Consider the following 16,981-nt stretch of genomic DNA (forward strand, 5'->3'; position numbering starts at 1 on the left):
AATTGTTATCGATCTCTTTTGCCAGCTCTTAGACAAAAAGTCACGGGCGGCTCAGCACGAACAGGCTTCCCAGGGAAGCTGTGGATGCCCCATCCGTGGCAGTGTGCAAGGCCAGGCTGGACGGGGCTCAGAGCATCCCGGTGCAGCGGGAAATGTCCCTGTCGGGGGCGGCGGGCGGGAGCGGGATGCTTTCGGAGCTCTCCGCCATTGCCCCCCGCGCCTACATCTCCCGTCGTGCCGCGCGGCGCGCTACGGGCGGGGCGGCGCGGGCGGCTGTGCGCAGGCGCGGCGGTCGCGCGGCGGTCGGTCGGTGGAGCAGCCGGCAGCCATTGTCGCCGCGGCCGCAGAGCGGTTCCCTCACGGCCAGCAGGACTCGCCGCTCCGCGACGGTGCGTGGCCGCCCCTCCACCGCGGGGGCCGGGGCGGGCGCGGGGAGCCACCGGCGGGGTTCTGGCGGCGGTACCCTGCGGTGGGGCGGGAACGGGTCGAGGCCCGGGGGCGGCGGGCGGAGGCCGCGCTGGCGCCGCAGGCCCGAGCGCTCGGCGGGGCCGCGGCCGGGGGGGAAGGGGGGGGGGGACCGCCATCCATCGCTGCCCCGAGCGGGGAGGGCTGATCCCGGCGGGATGGCCGCGAGGAGCCGTCGCAGATTGGAGGCGAGCGCAGAGCTTCGAAGAGCCGAAGGGGCCGACGCCGCTGCGTGGGCCGGCGCCGTGATGGCGGCGGGCCCGTGAGGAGGGCCCGGCCGCCTTGGGCAGGCCGCAGTCCTGGCGCAGTCCCGGATCCTCACGGCTTCTCGAAAGGAGGGAGGAGCAGATGGCTACTTGCTGCGGGTCCGTGCTTCCCGAGGGCTTTTCCGCACCTACTGAGTCGTCTGCGAGCGAGCTCGATTTCATTGTGGTAGGAGCGACGCGTGAAGCTCCGCGCCTCGCAAGTGTCAATACAGATCTCGCATCCATTGTGCTCTTTGATAATGAGTAAATAACGCGCGGATGGGTTGTTCGTAAGTCTTTCGCAGTATATTTGACAGTTTCAGTGGTGATCAGTTCCACCCACCCACCCCGTATTCATTTCCTTTTGTGATTCTCCTCCCGACTTTATTTTTCTAGAACTAAAAATATCGAACAGCAGTTACGCAGTTTTTTAATCTTTCAAATCTCTGTTGTTCCCAAAATGAGCACTGTTACCACAGTGGCTGTTCTTGCCGTGTTTTAAAGCATACAGTTACGTAAGGCTGTCCTTCCTCTACGGGGGCCTGCCTTTCCCTTAATACCCACGGCTGGCCTGGCCAGTGTTTGTGCAGTAAGGGTGCGCCACGGAAGCCGTGTGTTGGAACACTGGGCACTCCGCGAGGGAGCTGAACCAGCCCCCTGAACTGGATTTCCCTGTGGGCATCAAAATGCACGGGTGAGGACAAAGGAGAGAATGGCTACAAAGGGCAGCGTAGGCTCTTCCGAGGTTCGGGGATTGAGGCCAATCTAAGTAAGTGCTGTCGCAGTTCAACCCCTCGCCCCATAAAAAGCCCAGTACCCAGGCTTCCAAAACTCCAGCACTTCTCTGATGGCACGGTAAGTCTGAGTAAAGAAAGTATTCAATGGAAACCTAATGGGTGTACGTTAGCAGAGAAGGTAAATCACATTGATTCAAAATACTGCATCCCGACTGACAGGAATTATTTTCACAGCTAACATGACATGTTGTCTGTTTACTCTGTGTGCATTAGAGCCCCGTATTGTTGTGCAAGATCACGTCATATTTCCATTCCTTAGGGCTCAAATTCTTTGGTTTTTTTTTTCTATGACAGCAGGCTCATTGAGTGAGACAAATAATTAATATTTTCCACTTATGAGATCTTAAAAAATTTTAAACCACATAAACTGAAAAAGTGACACCTTAAGGTTAAAAATGGAGTTTTACATAGATTATCTCAAATTATATATACTGGATCAGTGGATAGCTTTAAAAATTTGAGTGCCTCAAATAGCCTTTTTTATTTTTGCCATTGTTGAAATCTCATAATGCAAAATTCTTCTTCAAAGCGTGATAGACTGTTAAAATAACTTATATTTATGGTTACTGGAAATGAAAATAATTTGATGGCTACCATTTATCATTTGTGTGCTAATAAAGTTTTATTGCAGCGATTTTTCTAGATGAAAGCAAAAGTTTTAAGAATGTTTTTTGTTGTTTGTTGTTATTCTAATGATTAGCATAGAAATTTTTTTTCCCAGCAGCTGCTAACCCAGTAAAATCTTTGAAGTTACAGATTTGGGATTTTAAGTTTATGATTAAAAAGTGCAAAACTGGAAGTTCTTTGTAGGTTCTGATAGAAGTCAGCAAGACGGGATTTTATCCTTTCTCTGGCTGTAGAGAATTAGGCTTTTAACATGTATACCTGGAGGGCAGTAAAATCAAATCCTGTTTAACCAAGATTTCTGAGATGTAAAAGTGATCTTAATCACCCTATTTTAAGTTTGTTAATCTGATAAACGGTGCTGTTTTATTTTTTAGCATCACCCTTAAGATGAGTGGCTGCCGTGTCTTTGTTGGACACTTGAGCTCCCGTGCTCGTGAACGGGATGTAGAGAAGTTCTTCAAGGGATATGGTCGCATACGAGAAATCCATCTGAAAAATGGATTTGGCTTTGTGGTAAGTAACAGCTTTGTTTTCCTTGCTCTTGCTTGCAGGTACTAACCTTGCTAGGATGATGTCAAGGAAGGAAGATGTTCAAGATAATATTTGCAGTGGGAAATGGAAAATATTAATAAACATTTCAGAAGGCTTTTCATCATTTTGGATTACAGTTTTGGCCAGGTTTTGCTGAAAATCTCTGTAATATTCCAGCTACATTAAATACATTGTTTGATCATAGTCTTCAGTGGGTTTAAAATTTACCCCTCATTTCTGAAGACTATATAAATATTCTGTTATGGCAGTACAAAATTTTGCAGTCTTGACCCAGAAGAAGAGTTTATAAGAACCACTTAAATGCCATTCTCAGCCCTTGCAGTCTGCTTGGTCATATTTCTTAAATAATAGCCTGACATAAAAGCAGAGTAGTTGGCTAAGACAGCTGGTGTAGTGGGTGCTGGCTGGTGGATCCAAGCAGCACAGCTTTGAAGTCTTGTGCAGCTGAAATTCAACATATTCATCATCAGTACATATTTGTAGAGCATATATGCTTGTCAGACTATGAAATTAAATAGACAGTTCCTTGTATCTCAGTTACCTGCCACTGCTTTCTTAGAGCTCTGTGCTCCAAAGTGTCCAAATTTTGCAGCTTTACAGATTGACTCAGAATCGGCCTATGTTTTAACTGTTATCTCATGAGAATTGAGAATTAGCTGTTGTGCTGCACTTAGTTCAGACTTGAAAGGCTGATACTGCCCTCGCATAATGACAGGCTTACATGTCACTCTTTCTGCCAAGATCAATCCCTTGAGTGAAGTTATTGGAAAGGAACAAAAGGACAGGCTTTGCCTACTTTAGTTTCGTGTGAATATTGCTCCTTAACTCCTACACATACTGGTTTCTGGTTCTCCTGCATTATGAGCTGCTTGTTGACTGCTAGCAGGTAAATACCTGTCTCTTAATCTGGAGGTAAATGGCTGATGTAGACACGAGCCTGAGTTTATATTTAGAGTGCTCTTTCCAATTGCTGCTATTTCTCAGTCCCCTTTCTTTGAGAGTTCCTCTTCTCTTCCTGGGCAGGGCTGTTGACTCCTTCAGGAACAGCTTCTGTTCAACTCCTGTAAGTGAGTCAGTCAGTCCTCCCTCCTCTCTGGTTCCTAGGTGGAGCCATTTTCTTTCCAAAGATCACTAATAAGCTTGAATAATTGTCTCATAAATTTATATAAATAATGCAGTTGTTCTCAGAATAAAATGCTTTTTCTTTGCAGCTAAACAACTTTCCCTCCCATACTTGTCATCCTATCATTGTGCGCCCATATCAGAAATCACTTCCATTGTTTGTGTAACTGTGTTCTAGGTTTTGGAAGACTGACTGTATTCCCTTGAAGCTGCCTTTTCTTCCTGCTGAACAAACACAGCTCTCTCAGCTTTTCTTTGTTATCCAACCTTCTGATGAGTTTTGGTTGCCCTCTGCTAGTCTCAGTCCAATCTTTCAATGTCTTTTATGAGCTGGAGAGAGCAAAACTGGACTCAGTGTTCCAGGTGTGGCCTAACAAATGCCAAGTGGGGTGGAATAATAGCACCCCTCGGTTTGCTGATTGTACTCGTACGGATGCAGCCCAGGATACGATTTGCTGTCACTGCAGCAAGGCCACGCTGCTGACTCATGCTTAGCTGACTCTCCACGAGGATTTCCATGTCCTTTTCAGCAGAGCTGCTCTCCAGCCACTCAGCCCCCAGCGCATTCTGCTGCTTAGGATTGTCTTACGCCACATGCAGCACTTCATGGCGTATCTTTCATTAAGACTTGTGATTCTTGCTTGCTTAATCTTTCAGCCTATTAAGGTCTTTATGTGGGATGGTTTTTCATTCTGGTATATTTGTCCTCCCACTTCGGTGTCAGACACAGAACTGCTGAGGCTGTGCTTGATCCTGTCATCCATGTCATTTATAAACACATGGAATGGCATTATCCTTCATGGCTCTTTATTGGCCTTGTGCTGTCAGTTCATCTTTATTTTCTGTTATTTAAGACTTGTTTTTATAAAACATATTACAAAACCAAGTGAACATTGTAATAGTGCTGAAAGCATGTTTTGTTGTGCTTGATTGAAATCATTGCTTAATCTTTGAAACTAACTATATTTACTTAAATGTTGTAGATTTCAGAACATAGTGTTTTCAAACTTCAAACCATAAAGCTAGGTAGACTTGGACATGTTCAGTTTGTTAGAAAGTAGTTGACGTAATGGGACTTGTAGTTGCCAACTATTGATACTTTTAAATGTTGGACTTAAATTATGTGTCTTAAGATAATCTTTGCATCATCATGCAAGGATGTGTGATGTTTCACTTGGTAGTGAAACAAATTTCAGTGCAGAAGGGGGAAGATTGCTTACGCCAGTATTGCTTCTGAAAAGCAGTTTATAGTTATGCAAACACTTTCTTCAACTTGGGAAGCTTCTTCTTTGTTGTTCGTTCCTTGCAAGCTGCAGTTCCACAATTTTTTCTCTCCATCTGCACTGTTGCTGCCAGCAGTCCCTACCCAGCTGCTTGCTCTCTCTGCTTTATTTCTTTCCTTTGTCTCCTTGCCTCTCATGGTGTTGCTGCAGTTGTCCAGCCACGCATAATGAACCTACCTGGGAAGCTGATCTGATTGAAAAATAACACTTTTTCACCCCCACCTCCTGCACAAAGTGGGCTCTTTTTTCATATGGGTAGGTTTCTTGACCTAGTTTCCTGCAGAGCTGTGCAAGCAGCTTTGCCAAGAGCCAGTAGGCTGGATAGTGGGCAGAGGCTACTCAGGCTGACTAAAGCAGCATTTCTGCCAAAAGCGAAGTGACAGATTCCATTGCAACAGTAAAGGGAATTATGCTTGTTATAGCTGATCTAGACCCGCAGGTGGCCAGCGCTGAAGAAGGGCTTATGTTTCATACTCTTCTTACATGGGCATCTTTTTGCCCAGCTAGCGAACTAAATTCACTCTGAAAAAATTAGAAGGACTTTTTTTTCTGGTTCACTCTTTCTTTGCTGGTTCAGTAAGAATTTAATCTTAAGAGAGTTTTGGCAGTGCACAACTCTCCCGCATTTGATCAGCTCATACTGTTATATTCAATTTTCCTGTATGTGGAGCTGTGTTTTAAATTATATGCCTTTTAGTAGTTTCCCCCACCTCTCCCCAAAAGTATTTTAGATATTTCTTGGCAAACCAGGTAATTTAATTAATAGGTCCTGCAAGTAAGTTATACTGAAATAACTGGGGAGGCAAAAGGAGTTTGTGGGATGGAGGGAGAAGTTGTTATCATGACTAGGAACATCTTGGCTTTTCAGTCATAAATATACTAGGAACTAGCTTCCTTATTCAAAGTTCTTGGTGATACTTCCTGTAGAAATGTAAAATTTATAAAGAAGCATATTTATTAGTATTTGCATATACTGTGAGGGAAAATACATTTTTATTTCTATTTTCTTCTTAGGAATTCGAAGACCACAGGGATGCTGATGATGCAATTTATGAACTAAATGGTAAAGAGCTATGTGATGAAAGGTAAGTGTGATACCATAATTTCCCTTAAGAATAGAAAAAGTGCTTTGCATCTAAAAGCAGTGCATCATCTTGTGCTCTGACACCCATTTCCTGTGGTTCTGTGGTGGGCTATACCTTCCATAACTTTAAAGATATTCATTGGGATCCAGTCTTGTTTAAGGTAAAGATTAGTTTGAGACTGGAGGAGGAGTGGTTTAGAGCAGGGCTGACCATTTTCTCTACTTGCGCTTAGTTCTCTTTCAGAGGTAACTCAGGATCTTCTCATTAGGAATATTAGTAAGAGTGAATTAAACTTATTTAGTATTTATTTGTCTGTTGACCAGAAAATAAGCTGATGATAGCCTGTTATCATTTGGATTGTTGACCTTCAGTTGGCAGCAATGTGAACTATAGTCATTGCATGTTGCAGTAATTTTTACTGTGATTATGGAAGCTGTATTTTAGGTCATTAGGTTGTTGTTGGTTATTTTAGTATTCTTTTCTCTCTGTAAGTACTCCTGCACTCTGGTTGAGCATATTCAAGTGTTTGTCCGAATTACAGATTCATGAGAATTTTCATGAAAATCTGAGGGAGACCAATGAGAAAAAACGCTGCTCTGGCTCTTTAAGAAATGCCAGTGGTTGTGTTATAAATAATTGCTTGCAAGGGCAAGATAATTCTTGTTTGTGCACATTTGCTTCCAGTCAATGTCAAATACTTGAAGTTTGTTGTTTTAATTTTTTTATGTGCTTGGTTTTTTTTTTGTTCCTGTCATAAGGGTCACAATTGAACATGCTCGAGCCCGAAGAGGAAGGGGAAGATTCTCACAACGGTTCAGTTATTACCAGTCGCAGAGTGGATCTAGGTAGGTGGTCTGGGCTCGCTGTCCTTTTCCTCTTCCAGTCACGAAAGAGCTGTGTCCTTTTCCTCTTCCAGTCACAAAAGAATTGAGTTTTCTTTTTGTGATTTAGGGATCCAGCTCTGATTCCCTGTATAGCTTAACAAAAAAAGTTTTATGTTTTCAAACCTTGCAGGTTCATTACTATTACTTGCCTTCTCAGGCTGGGGAGAGTGGGGATTTTAAAGCAGTTTAACTGTCTCGGAGAGGTTCACAAACCTATTATGAAATGTGCCTTTGCCATATTGTAGGCACTACGCTGGTCTGGCTTCCTGCTGTCATGTAAATGATGTGAAGGAGTATTGCTGCAGTTGGATTGGCTGATTTGAACACTAAGTCATGAGAAATGCAGAGCTTCTCTATTGCAGCTTTTGTCACCAAATTGAACTTACATGATAAGTAGGATGTTGTAGAGCAGTAATTCAAGGTATTTACTGTCTAACCAAGTTTTCACATTTCCAGTTGTATGATTATCAAAATGCTTATTTCAGCACAGCCTAGAAAAGGAGCAGTGCTAGGGCACAAGATACACTTGTGCATGTGTTAGTAAATACCAGTTGACTAAGTTTGCTGACCAAGCAGCAGAGTCTCTCTCCAGTGATGGAATGTGCAAACCAGGACACAGCTCATTTCTAGAATACCTTGAGAGGGTACGCAGTATTTGTGGAGTTGTTCACTTTCAGTGATTAGAGCCAGTGGTGAACCTTGTGCCAACGTGCAGTGAAAGTTCTGCAGATTTGCATGTATTCTGCCAGCCAAGTACACATTACATATTTTCACTTTATATCTACCTGTGTGAAGGAAACATGAGTGGAAGAATTTACTCTGTAGGAACATTCATAGCTGTGGCCTGTGCAGAGTAGAGTTTGGAAGAAAGATGAAGATACATGGGACATAAACCTTCACATCTGTTGCAAAGTCAGAATTGCTGCCAATTACCAACAAATGTCTGGAACATCTAATTTGCATATGCAAGCATGCTAATTAGATTTTTTTTACTTTAGTGGCAATAACCTTGGTGTGGTATAGTTGGTCCAAGGTCCAGGCTACAAGTGAACTTTAAAAGTAGCAAGTTTGTTTGACTGAAGGTTGTGGGCATATGACATTGTAGTCACGTACATGATGTCAGACTGCTAGTACTAGACAAGAAGACGTTTGCAATAATGGAAAAATGAGACTCATCCTGCCAGTTTTATGTCCCTGGGTCCTCTTGTTTAAATACTTGGCAGATCTGGGTGTTCTGAAAAAACTTGGGACGCTCTTCTAGTAGAGTCTTAAATATACTCTTGACTAAGAAGAATCAAGTCTGCAGTCCAACAATAAGGAAATTACTTAAATCTTTCAGTGAACTGTAGAAAATGTCAGATTTCTTAAGTTTTAAATTCCTTATACTGGAGATTTTTTTCTTGTTTGTCCCCTTTGAATTCTTCCAGCCGGTATGGGCCTCCTGTTCGTACTGAACACAGGATCATTGTTGAAAACCTTTCATCCCGTATCAGCTGGCAGGTGAGTTAGCATCTTACCTTCTCTTTTTTACACCTTATTTTACTACTCCATAAGTAGACTGCGTTCAGTCTAATTTCTTAATAAAGCCATCATAAATATTTAATGTGAACAAAAAATAAGAAAACAGCTTCAGGGATTGGTGAAAATTAGGATTCAAGCACTTACAGAAGTCCTTTGTTTCAAAGCTGCGCAAATATTCTGTAACTAGATTTTGTAGTTGGGAACAGATTCTTAATTCTATTTGCCCGCTGATAAAACTTTGGAAGACGCTAAATAGTTTCTAAAATATTGAAACATTGCATTAATTCAAACTATGTCATTCTTTTGTATTGTTACACCTGGAGGTGCATGCCTTTGTTTTGGTTGTAATTTATAGTCTTATGTTTTGCAAAATATTTTTGTGACCCAATTAATGATTGACAATTCTGGTAATACATCATTAATAGAGGGAATTTTAAGAGAGCTACCGTGTTGAGTATGCTTATTGTAGATACTTTTTTTTAAAACCCAAACTTTCAGTACTTGTGATTTGAAGCTTTCTTATCACCTTTCTTTCTTTTTGTTGTTGTTGTTTTTTCACCTCTTGCTAATGTTTTGCTTATATTTAGCTGGCTTTTAACAGAATAGCCATGTAATCAATTCTTTTAGTTGTGTTCTGTGTAGTGTACAGTGTATAGAAAGTTCACTTTGTAAGGACATAGCAACAGATGCTATGTACAAAAGGTGAGTGAATAGTAGAGTTTAGTCTTGTTCATTAGCCTATATCTTCTTTGAATAAAGAGACTTCGATTAAAGTCCTGAAAGATGCAGTAGGACATGTTGAATGTTCAAAGCCTCGGCCTTGGAGCTACTTCCCCACAAGGAGGCTTCTTGGTTTGCCTGGAGCTCTGCTGATGTGTTTCATAAGAGTTGGGTGCAATCCATGCAGATCAACGGTTGAACTCAGTTTATCTTCTGCATGACAGATTCAAAGGGTTCGTAACAGAACAGTTGTGTTAATTATTGAATAACTAAAGAAAACCAGCTGAGTTGAGGTGATCATCAACTGGATTTAATCTAAGTATCTTCTGGGTTTGCTACGCAGTTACATATATGAAGAGATTGTCACTTGGAAACAACAGTAGGGACCAGAGAAGTAAGCTATAATGGAGTGTTAAGGAAAACAAATCCTATAAGGCTTTTTAGTGTTAAATGCATAACTTGAAAAAAAATTAACATTTTTGTAACTTTCTTTTACTTGTGAATATTTATAATGGCTTTACGTGTACTTACATTTTAATCTGAAGCCCACCCAATTCAGATTTCATACTGATGAATCTTTTAGTATTCTAATTAAATGTTTTAATGTCTCTTAAATATATGATAAGTTATCATAAGAGACTTTTCAATACCTGCCTAAATAGACATCATTTGAAGGTAACAACCGTATGCAAGCTACATTTACTTTTGAAGTTGTACTGCTTTGGTACTGACTATAGTGTTTTAACTTCTAACTGTGCTACTTACAACACATTAAAATAGCTAATCCATTAACAGTAGTGCCATTATTCTTCCCTTCTAATCCCTGCTAGGAAGCACACTCGTTATGGAACCTTGCTTTTAAACTTGCACATAGAATTTAGTCTTTGGTGTGTCCAGATCCCCATACTTCGAGAACATCTATCTCCCTGAAAAGTTACTGTGTTGGGATATTTAAACATAGAAAAAGCCAGAAAAATTTGTATTCAGATCAATTTCCTCAGATTGTTGACTATATTGTTAATAGATAATCCCATCTCTAAGTAGTAGACAAACTGTTAGATGCTCTCCTTTTTTTTTTAGCAAACATGTATTTCTGCATGTTTAGAGCTTTCCAACCACCCTCATCAGTTTCCCAGTATCAAAATTTCAAGTAGTTGAGAAAAGTAGGTCTGTATTACATCAAGATATATTTTCCTACTTATGGTTGTCCTACACCTTATTTCTCTCTGGTACTAAGGACAACAGGGTTTTCTTGTGCTATTTAAGGTGACCCAGAACAGTAAACTTAAGATAAAATTTGATTGTTCCACTGGTTAGGTGATACCAGGCAACTTTTAAAACATTCCTCTAATTACAGAATGTTGAGCTTTTATAACACATGCACACTTCCTCTCTTTTGAGAAATAATGTTGGCATCTTAATCGTGTTGACATTGCGATTGCAAATGATATTTCATGTTAATGTTTCTTAGGATTCAGCACATAGTGTGACAGGATTGTGGGAGTCTCAATCTTAAGGCCTAAAGTTACTGATTTGGGAAATAATTGTGTAGATTGACATTTTTTAAACTCCCTTTTGACTTACCGGTCCTGGTCTGGTTAAAGTCTCATTGGCTTGAGCAGGGCCAAAATTTTGTCCATCATCTCTAAATTGAGGTAATTTGAAGTATTGTTTTTAATGGTACTAATAGGGACCAATTTTCATTTGCTATTAGGGTTTCTCTATATTAAGACCTGTGAAACAAGGAAAATATCTACTACTTTCCATATGCCAGTTTTTAACATAAAACAATTGAATCAAAATACTAGATAAAACTAAGCTTTTTTATATTCTGTGGCAAATGTTCTAAAGTTTTTTCTTGACTTTTTGTTCTGTAGTCTTTTGTTCCTTAAGTGTATTTCTAATTTTAACCAAGTGCATTTTGAACCTCTTCTAACAACCTTGATTTGGTTAACCTTCATTTTTCTTGTGTGGAGGAAAAAGAGCCAAAGATTTGGGGGTTTTCTAGTGGCTGAAATTCTAGGGTTTGGCCTGTTCTGAATTTTCCTTTTGGTTCCTATGACACTCCTGTTTTTTGGCAGTCTAGATCTTGGTTTGCCTGGGTTTGATCTCGATTGGCTAGCACAGATCATCCTCGGGTTCTTTAGCCACTTCTGGAGACTGGAGACTATGTCCAGTGCTTTCAGGGCCTCTGGTACCTCCGTGAAGCATATTGCTATGAGCCATCACTGCCTTTCTCATGTAAGAGAGTTCCTCTTGGCCAGCTAGGTATTGGACAAGCAGCTCTTTGCTTAAGGTACCTTCTTATATCACCTGCCACTTGTGGTGTGCTGCGGTAAGTAGTGTGGGATTATAAAATACCAGATACTGTTGGGTAAAAGTGCTGCCTTAACTTAGACAAATGTTAAGCTTTTTAGCGACCTCTTGCATTATTTGTTTGTACTTTGTCCTGTTGCTAAGCAAGTAATTTTACTTGTCCACATTTAGCCTCTGTTAAGTTTAAGACAAGGATGTCTATTGATGTGACACTGTAGCGTGAAGGATACTCAAATTGAACTTTTAAAGAAAAATTCCTTTGTAAAATTTTGAATTACATTGTAGTTAGACCTTTTTGCTTTTAATTTTGCTTTGAAGCTGGGGGAGGTGAGCATAAAGGTTGACTTTGTCTACACTTATTGGAATGTCATTTAACTGGGGTGTTAGTTATGAAAATCTGGATTTAATACTACTGCACTTCTCAGTTCTGATTTCAGGGGACATGTTAGTATTTTAAGTATTGCATTGTGTTTTCATAACAGCTGGTTTTGGGATGTAGGATTATCTTGAAAGCAGTGTTTTATTCACTGTAGCTGTAAAATGATGCATCCTTTCTATTGCAGCTGCTATTACATAAGCTGTTTCAGAAACTTTTTCTAAATTATATATATATATATTTTTAATCTAGAAATTAAAAAGCATTAAGCAGTTTTAGCAGGGAAAGTTTTAGGGGAGTATTCTGCTACCTGACTGATTTGTGTCCTGTTCAAACTAAAATGTTAACTTTTGCTATAGGACTTGAAAGATGTCATGAGAAAGGCAGGAGAGGTCACCTATGTGGATGCACACAGAAACAACAGGAATGAAGGGTAAGTTCATTTTGTGTCTGTGTGTCATATGATAGCTGAAACTATTAAGGGCATGATTTTTCCTCTAATACAGAAGAAGTGAAATATAGATCTCTGGGGTGCCTTAGATGCTGAAATTTCTCCAGTTAAGGAACCAAAACAATCCAGAACATGAACTGATAGTAAGTAGGAGTTCAGTCTCTATTCTCTATCATGAAAGCAGGAAAGGAGGGGAGAATTCCTTTCAAATGTTAAGCCCTGCTGTCTTATTTTTATGTAATCATTTATGATCTGAGGCCTGAGGCTAAAACACCTACTGTCTGTGGCTGCTTTACACTGGTTCAGCAAAGTCATGGGAAATGAACATAACCAACTTCCATGGGGAATACCTACCTGCCCACTCTCTGTTCTCAGTTCTGCAGACTACAAAGGTCCTGCACAACAAAGCAGGAGGGAAGGAAGTGTGAATAAAGTGTCTGTGCTGGCAAAACTGCTCTTGGGCCACTGTAAACCAATGCAACATAGACCCTTTTTGAGTTCAAACTTAAAAAACCACAAATACTGGACTTTTCTATTCACTGTTAAAATTCTTGAATAGGTCAGAAGAGTCTGCAGACTTGTTTTGTTTCATGGGCAGCTTTGGGATGCAGTTTAGTGGAGGACTGAAACGTATTTCCTCAGCTGATGCAGATTTGTGTAGCTTCCTGCATTTTCTCCATCTCGTTGCAGATAGCAGTTCTGCTATTGTTTAAGTAGATGTGAGAGGTATGGATAGCTAAGACTGTTGGTGTCATATTTTCTTATTAACCATGTTAAAAACTAGCTTTCAGAAGATAAAACAGCTGTGAATCAACAGATTAAAAAAGACCTGCTTTGCTTATATTTTTTTGCTTCTCTGAAACTTTTGTTTCATTTCATTATGATAACAGGGTTGTGGAGTTTGCATCTTACAGTGACATGAAGAGTGCTCTGGAAAAACTGGATGGCACTGAGCTGAATGGACGCAGAATTAAACTGACTGAAGACCACAGAAGGCATAGGTATGTCACCTGGCATGATAAAATTCTGCTGAGGGCGTGGATTTGGATAGTATTTGTGCCAAAGTTTGATTATGTAGTTTTTTTGGCCCCAAGCTAAATATCACTGCACAGAACCACTTTTTAGCAGTGTAAACAGATTAAGATAAGAACTAACTTGCTTAAACAGGGTAAATAGAACACTTTGGGATGTGAGTAAAAATGTTTTTTAAAGACAAAATGTGGTATTATAAAGAAATAACTTCTTAAAACATGAATTTTGGTATTAAAAATGTTTAATTTAAAGGAAAGCTGTTTCACAGTCCTGCGAAATATTTCTCAAATAGTTGTGAAAGCCAGCTTGTTCATGAGAATAAAAGAAAATCAGTTAGCTTGCTTGCATTATTCTTAAGCAGTTCTGCTGTTCAGTCATTAAAAAACATGTTGGCTGCAGCTCTTTCATTATCTCTTTCCATGAAAAAAGGGATGCATTACTAGTGAAGGTGTTAAAACTCTAAGGCCTTAAAGTGTGCTGGTGATCCACACCTTTAGAGACTTAGCCTCTTGAAAGAAACTGTTGTTTGCATGGCATTTCTACAGAGAATAAACACCACAGCTATAAAGTTCCACTTCTGTGTTTTTCTTGATAAATTAAATGATACTTCAAGGCAGGATGTTTGCAGACAAAGAGTTGTTCTTTGATAGAGATTCCCCTGCCTAAAAATTGGTTTCTCTCCTCCTGGCAAGAGCTGGGGAGAGGCATCTTTTATTAGGCAGTTCATATTGTGCCACACTAGCAGAGAGTGTCAAGGCCAGCAGCTCCTGATGGCCTTCACCTAGGAAGATGCTGTCATGATGGAGCAGAGCAGAAATCTAGCAGGCCTGTGAAATGGCTGAATGCTGAGGATAGCGCTTTCACAGGTTCAGATGGATGGGCCATGCATACAGAGTAGTTGTAAATTTTACATTATTGTTTTAAATTTAGTAAGAGGTGAGACTACAGCTTTTAATTTTGTTTTTCTAGAAGCAGATCTCGATCAAGGAGTTACTCAAGATCTCGCAGCAGGTCCAGGTCTACAGGATCTTCCAGATCGGACAGCCGGTCCCGCTCCCGCTCCAGGTCCCGCTCCAGGTCCAGGTCTCGCTCTCGATCCCGCTCTCGCTCTCGATCCCGCTCTCGTTCTCGCAGTCGTACTCCTAAAAAGAGTTACTCCCACAAAAGCCACCGCTCCAGCTTGATAGCTTCTTCCCCCTCTCCCTCTTCTTCTAAAAGAAAATCTCGTTCTAGGTCGAGCTCTGCTCACAGCCGTAGTTAACCTGCTTTGAGAGATGTATTAATTAATTTGAGTCAAGTTTCTTCAAGACTTGAGACAAGTTATATGTGAGATCTGGGAGGGGAAGAGTTAACATGATGAAAGGGTGACCTCCTCTTACATTGCCAAAGTGCCTGTCATCAAATAGGCCATCTCTGTGAGGAGGGGCTGGCTGTCAGCTTTCTTCTTTCAGTGAAGTCTGGAGTGGGAAGTCTTTTTTATTTTTTTTCCCTGCTATTAGTAAACATTTCTATCATAGATATATTATGTACACATAATGCTGAGGTAATGGGATGAGACAATACGCTGCTTTCTCCCTCTCTTGCCCCTACTTTCCCCTCCACCTCCAAGGCCTTTGACTTCCAAAATACTATGTTAGCTTTTGTCCTTGGTATTAAGTCTGAGAACAGGAAGTATAGATTTAATTCCTTTAAGGTTCTGTGGCTACTTTTCTGTGCGAGAATGAATGGACCAGATAAAATTAGTTTAGAGTTCCCCTTTTTCCCTGTTGCTTGGCTTAACAGGCTGTTTAAGTTCCAGCTTTACATGACCTTGACAATATGCTTAATTTGCAAAAGACTTTCAGGAATACACATTGGTTAGTTGAATATTGCTCACTTGGATAATGGATTAATACAATGTTAAGCAGTAATGAAAGCTGGAATTTTCTGTTAAAATGAGACATACCATCCAGATGTCAGGTTTATTGGGAATCCATTATAATAATTTTACAGTAATTCACTAGTATGTGGTATTGTATGTATAGGCCTTATTTGACAGGTGACTTCATAAAACTGCACAGAAATGTCAATATGCATGTCCATGTTTTTGATGTTTATAAAAGTGACATAGCTTTCATACCCAAAAGTGTGATACTGAATAACATGTGTATGACTAGCAATAGTCTTGATGGAAAGGAAGGTTATTTTAGTAATGAGAGCAGCAAAAAAAATTCCCAGGAAAAGTGTAGTTAAAATCTCCGGAATGCACACTTGTTTTGATTAATAGAAATTTCCACTGCAAATACTGTTGTTCTTACAATTTGGAATTAGATATTTTTTTTTAACTTCTGTATTGTCAAAGAAGGGAAACATTTTTGGAAGAAATATGTAAATTAATCCCAAAGTCTTACATGTATTTAAATGTACCATTCCTAATAAAATCAATCCTTTTTCTGGCTTATTTTGCAGTTTTGTTTAATTGTTGTTGCTGTTGCTCACTTCAGTCTTTCTGACATGATCACAAAGAAATTTATTTGTAGGTATACCTGTATAGAAGCAAGAAAATGGAAACTAGAAACCAGTTACAAGTGACCAGATGCTGACTGACTGGAGGACAGGATAGGATTTTACTGTCATGGCCAGCAGTGGCTGTTTGAATAAATGGCAAAAGGATTGTTTCTGCAGTTCTTGCAAACAGGTTTGTGTGTTACCTTCTGCTCTGGCACTTCAGCAGAGGAACCGACAACCAAATGCCACGGGTATTGGAATCTTCCTATAGGTAAATTCATTTGTCACTTCTGAAATACTGTACTAAAGATTCTTACATCGCCTACACAACTTGTGTGCATATAAGGCTTCAAGGCTAACACCCTTTGTAAAGCCAAGTTGCTGGTGCCCCTGCCCGTGGCAGGGGTTTGGAACTAGATTTTTAGGGTCCCTTGCCACCCAAACTATTCTTTCATTCTTTGCAATGTTTGGCATGATGTGCTAGCAGTTCTCTTACCATAGGACATTCTCCTAGGGGAAGGAAGCCTTATCCTACAGCATGCAACTGCTTGCAGCACGGGGTACACCCACCTGGAAATCAAGCACTGGAATTAGTTACATTTCAGCAACTGGCTGCATCATCCCCCCAAAACAAGAGCATATTTTCTGTGATGTTTATGGCACTTCTTTATTGCTGATTACATTTTTGTCAGTTTAACACACGACTTTTCATCCGAGGATATCCCAGTGGTTCATGAAGATAAACTTGATTGTACTTGGCCACAGGACATCTCTGCTTTATTGATGAGAAAAGGAAAGCGAGTGTTGTGCATGCTCACCTGTGGTTGCCAAACAAAAGGGGGTGAGGGGGAGGAGGAGGAGGAGGAATAGTCCTGCCAGGAAGGCCTTGGAGAGCCAAGTGGCTGTCCTTGTGCTACTTGTGCCACTGCTCCCGGAGCTGCGAATGGGCTGAGAAGGGTGTGGCCTGTGTTCGACGAGACATTTCTCTTTCAAAACTGTGCTGAAGAAGCAACGTGAT

General features: G+C 40.6%; 1 protein-coding gene across 1 annotated transcript; it reads left to right on the forward strand.

The window, feature by feature from the left end:
• Nucleotides 1-274: 274 nt before the first annotated feature.
• Nucleotides 275-15,916, forward strand: LOC115904073 (serine/arginine-rich splicing factor 5-like). Its single transcript, XM_030949161.1, has 8 exons — nt 275-389; nt 2,509-2,647; nt 6,106-6,176; nt 6,935-7,021; nt 8,488-8,560; nt 12,353-12,426; nt 13,335-13,445; nt 14,446-15,916. The coding sequence occupies exons 2-8, from the start codon at nt 2,522-2,524 to the stop codon at nt 14,735-14,737; spliced, it is 834 nt and encodes a 277-aa protein (XP_030805021.1). The 5' UTR covers nt 275-389; nt 2,509-2,521; the 3' UTR covers nt 14,738-15,916.
• Nucleotides 15,917-16,981: the final 1,065 nt, after the last annotated feature.

Source organism: Camarhynchus parvulus, chromosome 5, assembly GCF_901933205.1.
Source record: "Camarhynchus parvulus chromosome 5, STF_HiC, whole genome shotgun sequence".
In the NCBI taxonomy this organism is placed as follows: Eukaryota; Metazoa; Chordata; class Aves; order Passeriformes; family Thraupidae; genus Camarhynchus; species Camarhynchus parvulus.